Source organism: Anopheles arabiensis, chromosome 3 (genome assembly GCF_016920715.1).
Source record: "Anopheles arabiensis isolate DONGOLA chromosome 3, AaraD3, whole genome shotgun sequence".
Taxonomy (NCBI): Eukaryota; Metazoa; Arthropoda; class Insecta; order Diptera; family Culicidae; genus Anopheles; species Anopheles arabiensis.
The window spans coordinates 54,113,741-54,131,773 of NC_053518.1; the positions used below are offsets into that span (position 1 = coordinate 54,113,741).

Here is an 18,033-nt window from a genome sequence, read left to right on the forward strand (position 1 = left end):
AAAATGGAAGAGGCCCGAAATTTTCAACATCTGCTGCTACATGTAGTAAATTATGAACGTAAATTGTTAAATGTGTTCGACTATAAACTGTGCTATATTTTAATACAAATTGTTCGAGCAACTGGCCAGCATATATCCTATCAAATAATCTTGAAGAGAATAAATTTACCGCAATGAAAAAAAGTTCATGGTGCTCATAGGCTACATCTGATATTCTGTTTTTTAACAAAGGTATGCTAACGTGATATAAAAATACTGACAATTCGGACCCCTTCCAAAACCCTAAATATTTTAATGACCCAGGCTTACGATGTATCTCTGACGGGTATTCGATCCTGACTAAAATATTTGAAATTTCTTACTGCTTCTGTTTTGACCACTTCGGAAAAGGGTGTAAAGCACCAGTTGTAAAACCTTTAAGTATTTTTTTTTCTATTCCTAGTGCGAACAAGTGAAAGTCATCGGTTATCGTTGTTTGTGTTACAATGTCTACTTCATCTATATTTAATAATGGCGTGTAATATTTTTGGCGTTTTACGTAGTCTCCGTTTCTAAATTCTTTGTCGGTCCGATCTTCAGCTGTTCCTTCATAAATTGTTTTGGTTCCGTCATGGATGCCAACTATTTTGCACTTTATATATGCTTCCAGCCCAGAAGGATACGTTACTCCCAAAAATATATAATAAATTTGCTGTTACTCTCTGCTTCCGTTTGAAAATTCTCATTTCGTACAATTAAGTTACTTATTGTATAATTCTTACTGTTGCGACAAACGCATCGGTGGCTAGCTGGGTCACCGTAACTAGAACGGCTAGACTACGACAGGTGGCGCTAACAGTACGACGTATACAGTTCTCGGAAGGATCGTGGCGATTTAGCATCCGTGAAGCTGGATAATCCGTGGTGATCGTGGTGCCGTCGTCCGAAAGCCGTTGACCCCATTCGTACGCTAAAGCCGCTAAGAGACCAGTGAATTTTTTAACACTTGTAAATTGCGAAATAAACGGTGTTTAAGAAAACTAGTGAACGCGAGTTTTGTGCGAATCCTTTCGGTAGAATCGACGGTTACTTGACGTAACATTTTAAAAAATTCATTTTCTCGCTAATTGGATTATTCGCTTATTTCGTTACCGAATAAACCCACATGCTACGTGACGAAATGGTGGGTGAAATGAAAAGTACCAGCGCGTGTGGTACATGCGGTGAAAAGGCGATGGTAGATGTGGTAAAATGTAGTGACTGCGGCCAAGCGTTCCACTTTGATTGTGTCGAGGAAGACGAGACGGTTCTAGACCGGGAGTGGTACTGTGAACCTTGCTGCAACAAAGATTTTCCGCCGGCTGAAGAACCGCGAGATATTGAACTAGAGCATCGCGAGGTAGATCCTCCACTCGCCAACCCTTCGACCAGCCGTATTCCGCAACCTACTGTGGAAAGACGGGAGGTATATCCTCCGTTAGTAGACGGAAGAGATGGCTCAGCTGTTTCGACGCCTCATGGCAGCCGAGACTCCCGTGGTAAGAAAACGCGATCGTGAACCGCCAAGCGTGCCGCACACTCTGGAAGAGAAGCTAAACGAGGTGGTTAAGAACATCACAGCGCTTCTCCACCCCGGGGAACGAGCCAATAGTTCCCCTCGTCTCAGCTCTACGGCGTATTCAGATGAGATATACGAACTGAGCCAAAGTCAGGTGTCTGCACGCCACGTGGTAAAAAGTGAGCTGCCTCAATTCTCGGGTGAATACGAAGACTGGTTAACTTTCATTTCAACCTACGAGGATACAACGCAGATGTGCGGGTTCTCTCCCAGAGAAAACATAATCCGGTTGAAGCAAGCCTTGAAAGGAAAAGCGCTGAAGGCGGTGCAATGCCGCTTGAGACGCGCCGAAGATCTTCCAGAAGCCATCGAGACACTCAGGGAAACGTTTGGAAGACCGGAAATGGTCATATATTCCCTTCTCGACCAGATCCGCCATTCACGACCGCCGAAGGAAGATCGCCTCGATAGCATTGTAGATTTTGCCCTGTCCGTAGAAGAAATCTGCGCCACCGTCAGGAACACCGACGTCGAACGACGCTATGACGGACCGGTGCTACAAGAGTTAGTGGGATTGCTTCCCCCCTCAATGAAACTAGATTGGGGAAAGCACTGTTTAACGTTAAAACACAAATCTCTGGAAGAGTTTGGGAAATATATTATTATTATTATTATTTGTTAATCTTCAACGGGCCGTATGGCCTAATTAAGATGTAACAGTTCAATAAAAAAAAAATACATAGCAAAAACAAGATTTGCATCGCAATTCACTGCGGCCACGGCAAAAGCAATCCGAGACAGTGTTGAAGACAGCCGACATGCGGAACATAGGGTCTGACCGACAAGCACTGGAACGGGGTTGAGCGAGCCGTAGAGTTTCTCTAGACCTAAGTGTTCGGGATGGTGCATAGATATCGACTCGATGCAACAATGGCGATGAGTCGATAAAGCCATTTAGCAATCCAGCGATGAAAGAACACTGTGCATTGCGTCTTCTAACCGAAAGAGGTTCAAGGCCTAGAAGACGGCACCGCGCAGCATACGGAGGAAGATTATTGCGATCCTGCCAGGGAAGTAGGCGTAGGGCATATCTCGTGAGCTTACGTTGAATCGCCTCAAGTCGAGCAATTGAAGAAGCGGTAGTTGGGCTCCAGACTACGCACGAATATTCCAGAACCGAACGAACGATACAGTTGTACACAGCTTTGATGCACATGGGGTTGCGGAACTCATTAGTTGTCCGGATAACCACGCCAAGTAATTGATTTCCACTGGCTACAACGTCATCGATATGCTGTTTAAAGTTCAAACTAGAGTCAAGCAGAACGCCCAGGTCTTTGGCATGATTCTGTCGATTAACTGCAGTGCCGTCCATGAAGTAGGTCCCAGTCACTGGGCTCCTGCATCGACTAAAAGACACACAGTAGCATTTCTCGATGCAGATAGTCAGTCCATTACGCTTGCACCACGAACAGAAAATTTCGATGCAGTCTTGCAGGAATGTACAATCACCTGTGTTGTTAATAGGCGCAAAAATTTTTGCGTCGTCGGCAAACAGACTGATACTGTCGGGAGGTAAAGCGAGGGTAACATCGTTGATAAACAATATGAAGAGAAGCGGGCCAATGTTGCTTCCTTGTGGCACACCCGAGCTGCTGACTATTTCTTTGGACATGTGCTTATCAATTTTCACGATGTATGTGCGATTAATTAGGTACGACTTAAGCCACTGTACGAGCGGGCTGGGAACTCCTAGCTTATCGAGTTTAGCGAGAAGAATTGCGTGCGGAAGAGAGTCGAATGCTGCTTTTAGATCGGTATAAATTGCATCGACTTGAGCTCCGGCATCAATTTGACTAGTGCAATAGGTTACAAATTCAACCAGGTTCGTGGTAGTCGACTTTTTTGGCACGAATCCATGTTGATACGGGCTTAGGTAGCTGCGGCATGCATGTAGCAGATTTTTGTATATCACTAGTTCGAACACCTTGGCAATGGCCCCGGTAGTTGATGGCATCTGTCCTGTCGCCCTGTTTGTAAATAGGAACCATCCAAGATTTCCTCCATGCTTTGGGAAAGTAGCCATTGGCTAGCGATGCATTGAACAATTTTGCAAGGATAGGTGCTACTGTCGTTTGACAGCGTTTCAGCACGGTAGAAGGAATTCCGTCGGGTCCAGGAGCGAAGGAAGGCTTTAGTTGCGCTAGGGCAGATAAAACGATCTCACTGTCGATGAAAAGAGTGCTCATGTTAATTGCTCCAGCCGGAGTGTTGACGAGAGCAGCATCAATGGTATCGGTATCATTCATGGCCGGTGAAAAGCAATCTGCGAAGCGATCCGCGAAGAGATTGCACATTTCATTAGTGTTGGCACTTGTTGCTCCTTTGTACGTAATGGATTTCCGTGTATGCGTGGATTTTGTTTTGCTGTTGTAGAAGCGCCAAAAAAGAGTCAGGCCACCTGCAGAGGTTACGTTGAATTTTACTCAAATATCTGCGATATCGAAACCTGTTATAGCTGCAGTATAAAGAGTGCGTGTCAAAGTAGATCGAGCGAGATCTTTGGCAGCGGCGCGTTTGGTAGTGACGATAAGCAGCTCTTTTTACACGTTTGAGTCGTTTGAGTGTGCGGTCCGCCCAGGGGGGGTTAGGTTTAGGACGCTGAACTGGGACGCATACAACAAAGGCTTGCAGCATGAAGGACGAGAATGGACATACTGCTTCGTCAAGTGAAATAAAATTGGAACAATGAAAGCTATTGTTAAACATTGATATCATGTCGTTCAGTTTCACATAGTGAGCTTTAGCAAAGTTATAACGATAAAATGCGGTTGTCGTCGAGTTTTGTCGAGTCGTCGAATTGCGTCGGGTCGACGAGTTAATACGTATATTGAAGTCTAACGCCGGATGGTAGGAGTCAAGAGGTACAAGCGGAACAACACTTGAAAAGACAGGCGAACACAATTTAGCTGCAGCATTGTTAGCGTAGAGCAGGTCAAGCATGCGTCCGTGCGAATTATTGATGTGATTCAGTTGCACTAATCCGTTAAATTTAAATCCATCCACAAAGGTGTTGTTGGCCAGTGAGCACGCAGTTGGTTCATAGTGCGTGATTGATGAGTATGCTGGCGAGGACGAAGGATCAGCTGTGGACCAGCTTATGCTAGGCTGATTGAAATCTCCAATAACAAACAGCAGATCCGAAGGCTTCAGTGTGAGAGTCAAGCCGCTGATACAATCATGTAGAGAGCGAAGGGTCGATATCTCGGAGCTAAGCTGCGGTGGAATGTACACTACCATGACGTACAGATGTGCGTTATTGCAGGCGACGCGCACACAAATATACTCGAGAGAACGATCACGGGATGGTAATTCTATCGACTCGTATGCGTTAGAAACGGCTAGCAAAACACCACCACCGCGAGAGCTAGAGCCGCTGAGAGAGCGATCACAGCGGTAAACAGAGAAGTTGTTGTTGAAGAGAAGAGCAGATGGAATGTTGTCAACAAGCCAAGTTTCCGTGAGTGCGATGAGATCGAAGTCAGCCTCCGATACAGCTAAGTGAAATTCTTTTGTTTTAGTACGCAAACCTCTAACGTTTTAATAATAGCAGCTAAAATACTCAGCGGTAGCGTTGTCATTGTGGCGGTTGGATAAAGCGGGTAAACGGTAAGTCAATTGAGCTGCGTTGTCAGAGCATGAGGCTTGGCGTGTTTGTTGCGTGCAATGAGCGGAACTTCGTCTAGTTGAGAAAAAAGCGATCGATTGTAGACTGGTGTAGGTGCGGAGATGAAGCACGGTGGTTTTGGGGCGGTCCAGAAACAAGTGTTGAGTTGGGTGCTTCCAAGGTATCATTCACCGGGGGGTGACACTGTTGTGATGATGTTGTTTCAGGATCAGGTGGAGTAGACGTGCGTGCGGCTAAACGGTGAGTCGTTGTTGGTGTGCGTGTGGTGTAGCGGTGTTCAGTACTAGTAGCTGGTGTGCGTGTAGTAAAGCGGTTTCGGGTGGCTATAGGAGATGAGGTTTGGTGGTCGTGTTGACGGGATTGAAAAAACTCACGTACACCGATACCGACGGGCCAGGTGGATGGTGTGAGTGCCGCATCTCGAAGGATAGCCGGGACCCTCACTTTGAATGAAAGCCAATTCATGCTGTCCACACTAACCCCTCTTCTCAGCAGGCAATACGCTATAACGTCATCGGTGGCTAAGCGACGCTTTACAGAAGCGACCACTTGTTCCACAGTGACGGCCGTTGATGATTAAGAATGCGGATGATTAAGAATGCCTGCCTACATGTCATCGCTCCAGTGCGTAATTAACGTCAACGCAATCCTCGACACGTCAACGTACACGCTGCAACAGAAAAGATAACGAATTTCGACCAGCCTGAATCATCTACATACATAAGGTGTGCCTGCGATAACCACTGCAACAGCCTGATGAATTGTGACGAATACCGACACATGTCGGTCACGCAGCGGTGGAACCTTATTCGAACCAGACGACTGTGCAGGAGCTGCTTGAAATCTCATCGAAGTGAGTGTCACGAGTCGCGTCCCTGTGGAGTTGACGGTTGCCAGTTTCGACATCATGCATCTCTACATCAAACCGGTTCCACAAGTAACTCAGGCAAGTATCGTAGCAATTTTCACTCGACCGATAACCTAAACGTTTTGCTGAGATACATTCCAGTAACGCTGTACGGACGAGGAAAGGTCGTGGAAACGCTTGCATGCCTGGACGAAGGCTCATCAGTTACCCTGATGGAACAAGGCCTGCTACAGGAACTAGGCCTAAATGGATCCCCACAACCGCTCTGCCTCTCATGGACCGGGGGTCAACAACGTGAAGAAAATGACTCGGTGACTTTAGCCATAGATGTATCCGGTACAGCACAATATGCACCACGTTTCGAGATGGCTTCAGTAAGAACGGTACGAAGCCTAGGTCTCCCGGGTCAACGTGAAATGATGGAGTCATTATCGTCCAAGTATCGCCACTTACGAGGTCTTCCTATAAGCTCATATAGTGATACAGCTCCTAAGCTACTCATAGGGATCGACAATTATCGTCTGACACGACCTTTGAAGGCCATAGAAAGAGAACCCTTTGAACCAGTCGCCACCAAAACACGTTTAGGATGGGTTGTGTCTGGACACTGCGCTCAATTTCAGGGCGATGGATGGAAAGTAACATTAGCGACGCATAACGCGAGACTTTGCGTTTGTTCTAACCTAGAAGCAAGATTAGATACCGTTCTTAAAGGAAGCTTCGACTTGGACAAATCTAACGGTACACCACCACTACCAAAGGCAACGAAAAGAGCGCTAGACTTGCTGAGAGAACAAACCAAGTTTGTAGAAGGAAGATTCGAAGTAGGGCTCTTATGGAAACGAGAAAATATGTCCTTGCCAAATAATCGCTCAATGGCCCTACGCCGCCTCGGTTGCCTTGAGAAACGCCTGATTCGAGAACCAGAGCTAAGAGTAGCCATGAATGCAGTGATCAACGAACACATCAAGAAAGGCTACGTACAAGAACTTCCTAAAACCGAGAAAATTATGATGTCGGCAAGAACTTGGTACCTGCCAGTATTTCCTGTCTCCAGAGCCAACAAGCCCGATAAAATCAGAGTAGTGTGGGATGCTGCAGCAGAATTCCGTGGAGCATCTCTAAACTCTATGCTTCTTACCGGTCCTGACCTCCTGACACCACTCATCGTCGTACTACGCAGATTTCGAGAGTACAAGATAGCTGTCGCTGCCGACATTTCCGAGATGTATCATCAAGTACGCGTCAGTCCCAACGATCATGATAGTCAGAGATTTTTATGGAGGTGGAACAAGGATGAAACCGATCCGAAGGAATACGTAATGAAACGAATGACATTCGGCGCCGCTTGCTCACCTAGCTGTGCTCAATTTGTAAAAAAACTTGAACGCTGAACGGTTTCAAGAAAGGCTTCCGATTGCAGCACGTTGTATCAAGGAAGACCACTACGTAGACGACATGCTGACGAGCCAAGAGGAGATATGTGATGCGATTAAGCTTGCCAAAGACGTCTTATACGTCCACGAACAAGGAGGTTTCCCGCTGCACAACTGGATATCAAACTGTGAAGAATTACGTCGAGCAATTGGTACTACGTCTAGCGAACAACAGAAAAATCTCAACCTTGAACCGACTGTGACCACTCAGAAGGTCCTCGGTATGTGGTGGGATGCAGAACTAGATGTCTTTCGCTTCAAAATCCCTCCGCGTAATGAAGACTTATTGCTGGGAACCACTATTCCAACCAAGCGTCAGATCCTAAGTATGCTAATGTCTATATACGATCCTTTAGGACTAATTGCTGGCCACCTCTTTTTCTTAAAGGTAACATTGCAAGAGACCTGGAGGATGAATGTTGGATGGGACGACGAGGTTCCCCAATCCATCTATGAGATGTGGAGTCAATGGCTTGCACATATTCCAACCCTCCAAAGCATTTCGATACCACGCTGCTATCGCAAATCTGTGACAATAACTGAATGCAAAATACAACTGCACGTATTCGTCGACGCTGGTAAGGACGGCTATACTGCTGTCGCATACTTCCGGTTTGAGACCAACGACCACGTTGAGGTCGCACTAATAGGGGGAAAGACACGCGTCGCTCCATTGAAGTATATTTCAGTACCTTGGTTAGAGCTTCAAGCAGCTGTTCTTGGGCTTCGATTAGCGAAATCGATTTGCGAATCGCATCGAGAAAAGGTTCAACAACAATTCTTCTGGACAGATTCGAGGGACGTTGTATGCTGGCTTAATGCTGATCACAGGCGTTATAGTACCTTTGTAGCACACAGAGTTGGTGAAATCCTCGAGCATAGTTCAGCCGAAGACTGGAACTGGATACCAACCAAAACAAATGTTGCCGACGAAGGCACGAAGTGGTAAAAGATGGACAAACATCTCACAACCAGCGCATGGTTTACAGGACCGTTATTCCTGCAAAACAAAAAAGAAAACTGGCACTTTGAAGACCCAAAAGAAATGACAACAACTGAAGAAATACGCTACAACGTTTGTAGTCACGCTCAGGTAGAACCCCTCATCGAATTCAGTCGTTTCAGTCGCTGGAGGCGACTGCTACGGGCGATAGCATACGTTTGGCGATTCATCAGGAACGCTCGATCACCGACTGATAAACAGATGGGAACCCTCACGACGGCAGAATTGGAACTTGCTGAATGAACTATAATCTTGCAGACACAGCAGTCCGTATTTCCAGAAGAACAACGCCTTCTAAAGAAGATTGAATGCGAGTCCAATACTGTTAAATACCTTCCTAAAAGCAGCCAACTGTATAAGCTAAGCCCTCAACTCGATACGCACGGCATCTTACGAGTTAAAGGAAGAATAGATGCTTGCGAATATGTCGGATACGAAACCAAGCAACCGATAATACTCCCGAAGTCCGGACATGTAACCGAGTTGATTGTTGATTATTACCATCGAAAGTATAGACACGCCAATCACCAAACCGTCATGAACGAAGTGCGACAACGTTTTAATATTCCTTTTCTACGCTCCGTATGTCATAGAGTGAGACAGAACTGCTGTTTTTGCAAAGTCAGAGAGTCTATGCCATCAGTGCCACCTATGGGGAACTTACCTGCAGCCAGATTATCTCCCTTTATCAGTCCATTCACATTCACGGGCATTGACTACTTCGGACCATTCATCGTAACGAACGGACGGCGGACCGAAAAGCATTGGGGCGTGCTATTTACCTGCATGACCGTTAGAGCGATACACCTTGAAGTAGCATTTTCCTTGTCAACAAGCTCGTGTATAATCGCCATAAGAAACTTCATCTCTCGCCGTGGAACGCCAAGAGAAATGTATTGCGATCAAGGAACCAATTTCATAGGTGCAAATCGAGAATTATCAGAAGCCTTGAAAGGAGTAAACATGCAACAGCTGATAGAAGAACTAGACGTTCCGCACACTCAGTGGAAGTTTAATCCACCAGCAGCTCCTCACTTCGGAGGCACATGGGAACGGCTCATACGCTCCATAAAAAACGCTTCAGAATATTCAAATAAGGAAACACCCGACAGATGAGATACTGAACGGCTGGCTCATTGAAGTCGAAGGCATAATAAACTCTAGACCGCTTATCGAGGTTCCGGTTAGACTAGACGAAGACAGCCCACTGATACCCAACCATTTTTTACTAGGTTCATCGGGGGGAGCAAAACCACTTTCAACGTTTGACGACGGTCCGGCAGCGTTAAGGAATACGTGGCAAGCTTGTCAACACTATACGAATGAATTTTGGAAACGATGGGTAGCGAGCTATTTACCATTACTTGTAAAGCGAGTCAAATGGTTTAATCCAAGCAAACCACTACAATACGGTGATTGTTCGTGATCGGCCCTACGTTGTGATATTTTATGTTAAAGTGCAGTGAAAAATGCTTAGGGTTTAAAGGTGACCGTTTGGCGTACGCGTCAGTATATTCCGAATCCTTTTTAGACAATGGTTGACAATTTTGTTCTTAGCCTAACGGACCTAACACTAATACATCGACAATTCAAACGAACGCTAACGCTTCACCCAGTGAAAATACGCACACAATATGCTGGATGAACGTAGCCCTAGCTGTCAAAACGCAACAATAACAAAAAACGTAAACATACTCCTCGCCTTGATGTACCATCAACACTAACACTAATACTAACTCAGACCTGACATAAACCGCGTGGTTTTCTTTATACAACGACGAAGCGCGGTGCACAAACATTAAATCGACAAATACGGACATTTCGGTTACGAAGCTGCTGGCAAAGTGTTATTTCCTCTCTCTTCTACTGGCAAAGGACATATTTTGGCTATCGGACGCTTAATTAAACCTTTTATCGTACGCAAGGTAACTACTCGCACCAGCCCGTCCGGACCGGGGTGCACCTCTATCACACGCGCTAACGGCCAACGGGTACTAGGCAGCAACTCGTCCATCAGGATAACCATTCGACCGGGTTGGATTTGATCTGCCTGCCTGGCAACGCGCGGGTCCTTTTGCAACTCCTGCAAGTACTCCTTTTGCCAGTGTTTCCAAAACTTCTGCACCAATAGCTGCAGCTTCGCCAAGTGCTCATGTGCATTAGTGTGTGCCATCGTCATATCAGGGTCCGGAAGTGCCGTTAATGAGGAGCCTATCAAAAAATGAGAAGGTGTTAGTGCGGCTAAATCATTGGGATCATCCGTAAGCGGTAAGAGAGGACGAGAGTTCATAGCTGCCTCGATCTGGTGCAGTACGGTGTAGTAACCCTCGAAGGAGAGCCGAGTACTTCCGAGGTGACGGAACAGATGACGTTTGGCCGTTTTCACCGCGGCTTCCCAAAGGCCGCCAAAGTGAGAGCTTTCGGTGGAATCATGTGCCAAGAGATTCCCTGGTCCGCGCACGATGAAGCGATGGTACTCTGCGCAGCTTCACTCGTCAAAGTCGCAAAAAGCTCTCGTAGCTCATTCCTCGCTCCCTCGAAGTTTTTCCCATTGTCCGAATGGAGATGATCCGGAACACCTCTCCTCGCCGTAAACCTCCGTAGAGCCGCGAGAAAACCGTCAGTTGACAGGTCTCCCACTAGCTCCAAATGCACCGCCTTTGTTGCAAAGCACACGAAGACACACAGGTACGCTTTCAACGATGCTGCGCGCCTATGCGCAGGTTTTAGGTACAGGGGACCTGCATAATCGACCCCGGTAACAGCAAAGGGCCGGCTTGGTATAATTCGGGCAGCGGGCAGCTGGCCAGTATGCTGCTCTGCAAGAGTAGGCTGGTACCGAATACATTTTATGCAGCTCCGAACTACGCTTTTGACCAACATTCTTCCGTTCAAAGGCCAAAACTTCTCTCGTATGACTGACAGCAGCAACCGTCCTCCTCCGTGAAGAAGCATCTTGTGATCATGCTCAGCAATCAATCGAGTCAATGGATGACCCTTCGGCAGCAGTGCGGGATGTTTCGACTGATACGGCAGCTGTGACAAATTCAGTCGTCCACCAACTCGGATGATACCCTTTTCGTCCACAAACGGGGTGAGTCTTTTCAGCTCTGATTGTTTTTTGACCCTCTTTCCTCCTTGCAGATCGCGTAGCTCCTCAGTAAAAGACTCACGTTGGGCAAGGCGTGTTAAGGCATTAACTGCTGCTGCTCGCTCCCGAGCGCTGAGAACTTTACGAGATGAAACGTCCTTCAGTTGCGCATTCCCCTCGGAGGATCGTAAAACTCTTCTTCCTCTTAATTGCCTTAGATGAGGGAGCATGGCAATGAATCGCATGCAATAGCTGACAACGTTCACCAGGCGAGTATAAGATGACCAATACAGAAACAATTCGTTGTGGCATACGGTAACTGCCGAAATTAACTCCTTCCTCTCTTGCTCTGCCACTTCAGGAATGCTTTGTGGATTGGGCATGGGCCAAGCATCCTGCGAATGCTCAAGCCAAGCTGGTCCATGCTTCCACGCTCGACTGTTGTTGAACTCGGACACCTCCATCCCACGCGATACCAAATCAGCAGGGTTTTCGACTCCAGCTACGTGCCTCCACTTGGCACCACTAGTGAAATGCTGGATTTCCGCTACACGGTTTGCCACAAACGTTTTCCATGTGCTCGGTGGCGCCTTGATCCAATGCATGCAGATAGCTGAGTCGGTCCAAAAATATGATGCATTTACGGCCACATCAATGGCACCTTTTATGCGGTGATGCAAGTGCGCGGCTAGAACGCAGGCGCACAGCTCCAACCGAGCAATAGTCAGATTTTTCAACGGAGCAACTTTACTCTTCGACGCTAAAAGCATGACTCGAACTCGCCCAGCGTCTTCACACCGCACATATGTGCAAGCACCATAGGCTGCAGAAGATGCATCAGCAAAAGTGTGCAGCTCGATGTTTCGCGCCTCAGGAAGCAGTACGAATCTGTCCATTCGATATTGTGATAGAGATCGTATCTCCTTCTGAAATTGCTTCCACTTGCATACGATGTCTTCTGGCAACGATTCATCCCAATCACGTGACGACACCCATATCTCCTGCATAATCATCTTAGCACGGATGATTATCGGCGCTATCATCCCCAAAGGATCGTACATTTTTGCGATGGCAGATAACACAGATCGCTTGGTGATCACATCGTCGTCTAGCTGGCACACACCTTCAAACACCAGGCAATCACCTTGTGGAACCCAACTGATGCCAAGTGTCTTCACGGCTTCGTGAGAATCGAAGCTCATTTTGGTTGTGGTTCCAACCTGTGCCTCATCCAGCCCATGCAGCACATCAACACAGTTCGACGTCCATTTCCGCAGCTCAAATCCGCCCTTTTGTAGTAGCTCAGCCAATTCAGTTCGTAGGCAGGTGGCTTCCTCAACTGATTGGGCTCCACCGATGAAGTCGTCGACGTAAAAATTCTTTCGTAGAGCGGGGCCCGCTCGTGGGTATGCATTACCCTCATCATCAGCCAGCTGAATAAGAGCGCGCGTAGCGAGAAAGGATGAAGGTGCGAGACCATACGTTACAGTATTCAGCTGGTAGGTCTGCACCGGCTGCTGCGGCTCGAAGCGAAACAAGATTCGCACCAACGGTCGATCGTCAGGATGAAGAAGTATTTGGCGGTACATTTTTGCTATATCGCCAACTAATGCCACCTTATACGTGCGGAACCGCAAAAGCTGATCTAGCAAGTCGTCCTGCACCACTGGTCCCACGCACAAAGCATCATTCAACGAGTACCCGCTGGTGGTTTTAGAAGAACCGTCGAACACGACCCTGATTTTCGTTGTGGTGCTAGACTCCTTGAACACAGGATGATGTGGCAAATAATACGACTCAGCAGGTACTGCATCTCCATCCCGAACTAAACTCATGTGCCCGAGTTCAAGATACTCCTTCATAAACGCATGGTACTCTTCCTTCAACTTTGCATTTTTAGTGAATCTCCTCTCCAACAGATCATATCTTCGTACTGCGCTTACCTTGGAAGCACCCAGTCTGATGCCGAAATCGGGATGACGGGGTAAGCGTACGATATAACGCCCAGTCTCATTTCTCGCCGTTGTATCACGGAATATCTGCTCGCATCTTCGTTCCTCAGGCGAGTAGCCATCCTTCATCACTAATGAATCTGTCTTCCAGAATCGTTCGATGCTCTCTTCCAGCGACATCATACAGATAGCGTTTGAACTTGTTACCTGTGGTTCCGGGCATTGTAACGTAGCCGAACCAGCAACAATCCAACCAAACACACTATCAATCAATAGCGGCAACTCATCACCCAAATGAACTCTGGCTGCACTGGGGAAGAATGAATAGTAGTGCTTGACACCTATCACCAAATCAACCGGCTGCGATGTGTTGAATTCGGGATCAGCTAGCTCGAGGCCTTTTGGGATACACCAGTGACCGACACTTACAGTCTCAGAAGGCAAATTGGATGTCAGCTTGTCCATTACCAGGAACTGAACACCACAGCTGAATGGTTGCCTCTTGGAGCGTATCTCAGCAAACACTGATCCCCGAACGTCACGAGATATCTTTCCAGCTCCCGATATTTTAACGTTAGAAGGACACCGTTGTAGCTGCAGCAATTTGACAAGTTTCTCTGTCATGAGGTTGTGTTGAGAAGCACAGTCTAGCAAAGCGCGTACCGAATGCTCTTTACCATCAGCATCAACTATGCTCAAACGAACAGTGAGCAAAAACACTTCCTCCGATCGAATAGGATGCTTAGTAACGTTGAGCGACTGTGCTTGGTAACGATCATTCCTTCCTGTAGATTCTTGTCCTTCCGCATACACGAGTTTCGGTTCCGTACCGACTGCAGACGAACGATGCAAAAGAGAGTGATGTCTCTCACCACAGTGTTTGCACCGGGACGATGAAGCGCAGTTCCTTGCCAAATGACCTTTTCTTAAGCAATTATGGCAAACTTTCTTCTCAATAGCTATCTGAAAACGCTCAGACAGAGGAAGACGGCAAAACTTATAGCAACTGCTTAAGGCATGATCATGCTGGCAATGCGGGCACCCTTTTGAACTGCTCGCCATGGTTGAGCAGGAAGAAAGGTGCTGTGGGGCTCGCCGTACAAAACTAGGATGAGTAGCTTCTCTCGTTGCCGGATGGTTCATAGAAATCGATTCTAATGTTCTCATTTTTCTTTGCAGGAACTCAATTAGCATGCTGTAGTTCGGGCTGCTGAGGGTGGAAGCATAATCTTCCCACGTCCGTAGCGTCTCATCGGGAAGCTTGGTGCACAACACATATTCTAGCACGGTGCTCCATTGCGCTGTTGGTTCGCCAAGCTGATGCAGCATCTTAACGTGACGATCAAAATCGTCAACCAGCCTGTGCAACGATGCGTTCGATTCCTTGGTCACCTTGCCGATGTTGAACATTGCCTGTAGATGACGCTTCTTTTGTAGATACTCGTTGGCGTATCTGTCCACCAACGATTTCCAGGCAATGTTGTAGTTAGATGCACACAACGGAATCGATTCCAGCAACTTTGCAGCTTCACCTTTGAGCGCAGCTCGAAGATAATGGAGCTTTTGGATAGTTAGCACCTCTTCGTTGCAGTGGATTAGTGCTTCAAAAGTGTCCCGAAATGTCGCCCATTGCATCTCATTGCCGTCAAATTCTGGAAGAGAAATGGTTGGCAGCCTCACTCCAGATGTAGCAATGGTCGATGAGGCGGGAATAGCATTATGCGATGGCCGCGACAACGCTTGTAGGCTGGCCCTCGCGGCCATTAAGGCGTCCTCAGTCGTAGCGCGAAAATGGCTCTTCATTTCGCGCGCTTCGGGTGCTGCTCCATCCTCGATCAACTGCTGCACTGTATCGAACTCTGCTGCAACACGTTCGGTGTCGGAGATGAACAAGCCAAGCCTAAATTCATCCCGCTCAGGCACAAAATTATCAGCAAATGCTATAACTCGCTGAATTTTTTCTTCCAGGGTTCGCCGTCTGGACAGCAAATTTACAGCGTTAGCCATATCAGTCTCGTAATGGCAGATGGAACGATGGCGCTAAAAACACAGGACACTGAACACGAAACACAAATTCACAAATGTTCTGTCCGTGCGTATGATCAATTATCACACCAATCAAACAATTACACAATGTTTAACAATCAAGTCACAACACGCAACAAGCACTGGACAACGAATTTCGAAAGAAACTGTTCGTTGTCTATGGTCGGTGACGAAAAAACGTAAAGTCAACAGATTTCTACACGCAGCAAAATCACAAAAAACGAGCAACAATTTCACTTCACAATACACCAATCCTGGTCACGGCACCAAATGTTCGTGATCGGCCCTACGTTGTGATATTTTATGTTAAAGTGCAGTGAAAAATGCTTAGGGTTTAAAGGTGACCGTTTGGCGTACGCGTCAGTATATTCCGAATCCTTTTTAGACAATGGTTGACAATTTTGTTCTTAGCCTAACGGACCTAACACTAATACATCGACAATTCAAACGAACGCTAACGCTTCACCCAGTGAAAATACGCACACAATATGCCGGATGAACGTAGCCCTAGCTGTCAAAACGCAACAATAACAAAAAACGTAAACAGTGATGTTGTATTGATAAGCGATGAGCTAGTTCCTCGTGGTTGCTGGCCGATGGGCCGAGTGGTGGAGACAATACCCTCAAGAAATGGCGATATTAGACGAGCTAGGATAAAAACCACGTCTGGAAAAATTTTGGAACGACCGACCGTCAAGCTAGTAGTTATAGCTTCACCAGAAGATGAAAGGTTAGTGGACCAGCTACCCACCAACAAAGAGTGTATCCAACGTAGTGGACACACCGAGGGGGAGTGTTGCGACAAACGCATCGGTGGCTAGCTGGGTCACCGTAACTAGAACGGCTAGACTACGACAGGTGGCGCTAACAGTACGACGTATACAGTTCTCGGAAGGATCGTGGCGATTTAGCATCCGTGAAGCTGGATAATCCGTGGTGATCGTGGTGCCGTCGTCCGAAAGCCGTTGACCCCATTCGTACGCTAAAGCCGCTAAGAGACCAGTGAATTTTTTAACACTTGTAAATTGCGAAATAAACGGTGTTTAAGAAAACTAGTGAACGCGAGTTTTGTGCGAATCCTTTCGGTAGAATCGACGGTTACTTGACGTAACACTTACCTTTGATGAACGCACGAGCTGATGTGTCTGCTACAATAGCTTTCAGGCGAAAGTCGATGATAATTCCGTTTATATCAATGCCTTGCACCAGTACACGGTTGATACAGTATCGGACATTAAGATAGAACCCTGGTGTTTTCAACGCACCGTGCACTTGTTTTGCCACGTTACTTGTGTGTGTGTGTGTGTGTGTGTGTGTGTGTGTGTGTGTGTGTGTGTGTATGTGTGTGTGTATGTGTGTGTATGTGTGTGTGTGTGTGTGTGTGTGTGTGTGTGTGTGTATGTGTGTGTGTGCGTGTGTGTGTGTGTGTGTGTGTGTGTGTGTGTGTGTGTGTGTGTGTGTGTGTGTGTGTGTGTGTGTGTGTGTGTGTGTGTGTGTGTGTGTGTGTGTGTGTGTGTGTGTGTGTGTGTGTGTGTGTGTGTGTGTGTGTGTGTGTGTGTGTGTGTGTGTGTGTGTGTGTGTGTGTGTGTGTGTGTGTGTGTGTGTGTGTGTGTGTGTGTGTGTGTGTGTGTGTGTGTGTGTGTGTGTGTGTGTGTGTGTGTGTGTGTGTGTGTGTGTGTGTGTGTAATAAGTTCGATGACTGTTACGGTCGCCATGTAATGTGTTCGGACGATAGATACGGTCGCCATGTAATGGGTTTGGATTATGTTACGGTCATGTAATGCGATGATCGTACAACTGTACTTCGAGTACCGTCGCGGTAGGTCAGTGTTTCGCTGACATGAGCCGAGGTGGAATAAAACCTCGTTCGAGCGGACTTTTCGACACTTGATCGTCCAGGCGATCATAGAAACCTTTAGGAGGTTTCCCTTACTGGAAACGTTGGAGTTTAGAAGCCTTACCTTGGGAAGGGGGACATAACTAAACTCTTGAAATAAGTTGGAAGGCGAAGAATTTTGGGCAGCGTAATGTCCTATCTTGACAGTCCGAACGAATCTGACTTGCCACGGTTGGAATTGGTTTTATTTATACTCAAATGAAGTTAAGGGTTTCGCACATTTGGTTCCGGGTTGTATGTTGGAAAGTTATTGTTTTCACTCAGCTAGTTACGTTTGTCTTTTGTTGACAAGAACGATGGTTCTTGTCACTAAGTTCCTGTTTTGGGTTTAATGCATATACTGTTCCTGCTTTGGGTTACATACTGTTCCTGCTTATGTTGTGCGTTTCGGTTGTTTTTGATAAGTGTGTCACATCTGTTATTTGTTTGAATGGACGGCCTGAACTCTTCTGGTTGCGGTGCTATGGTATGATCTGATTTACTGAATGTGTTATAATGAATGTGTTACAATGGTG

The 18,033-nt window shown here is 46.8% G+C and overlaps 1 protein-coding gene across 1 annotated transcript; it reads left to right on the plus strand.

The window, feature by feature from the left end:
- Positions 1-7,117: 7,117 nt before the first annotated feature.
- LOC120902776 lies at positions 7,118-8,231 on the plus strand. The gene is made up of 2 exons (XM_040311776.1): positions 7,118-7,855; positions 7,918-8,231. The coding sequence occupies exons 1-2, from the start codon at positions 7,552-7,554 to the stop codon at positions 7,983-7,985; spliced, it is 372 nt and encodes a 123-aa protein (XP_040167710.1). The 5' UTR covers positions 7,118-7,551; the 3' UTR covers positions 7,986-8,231.
- The last annotated feature ends 9,802 nt before the right edge of the window (positions 8,232-18,033 follow it).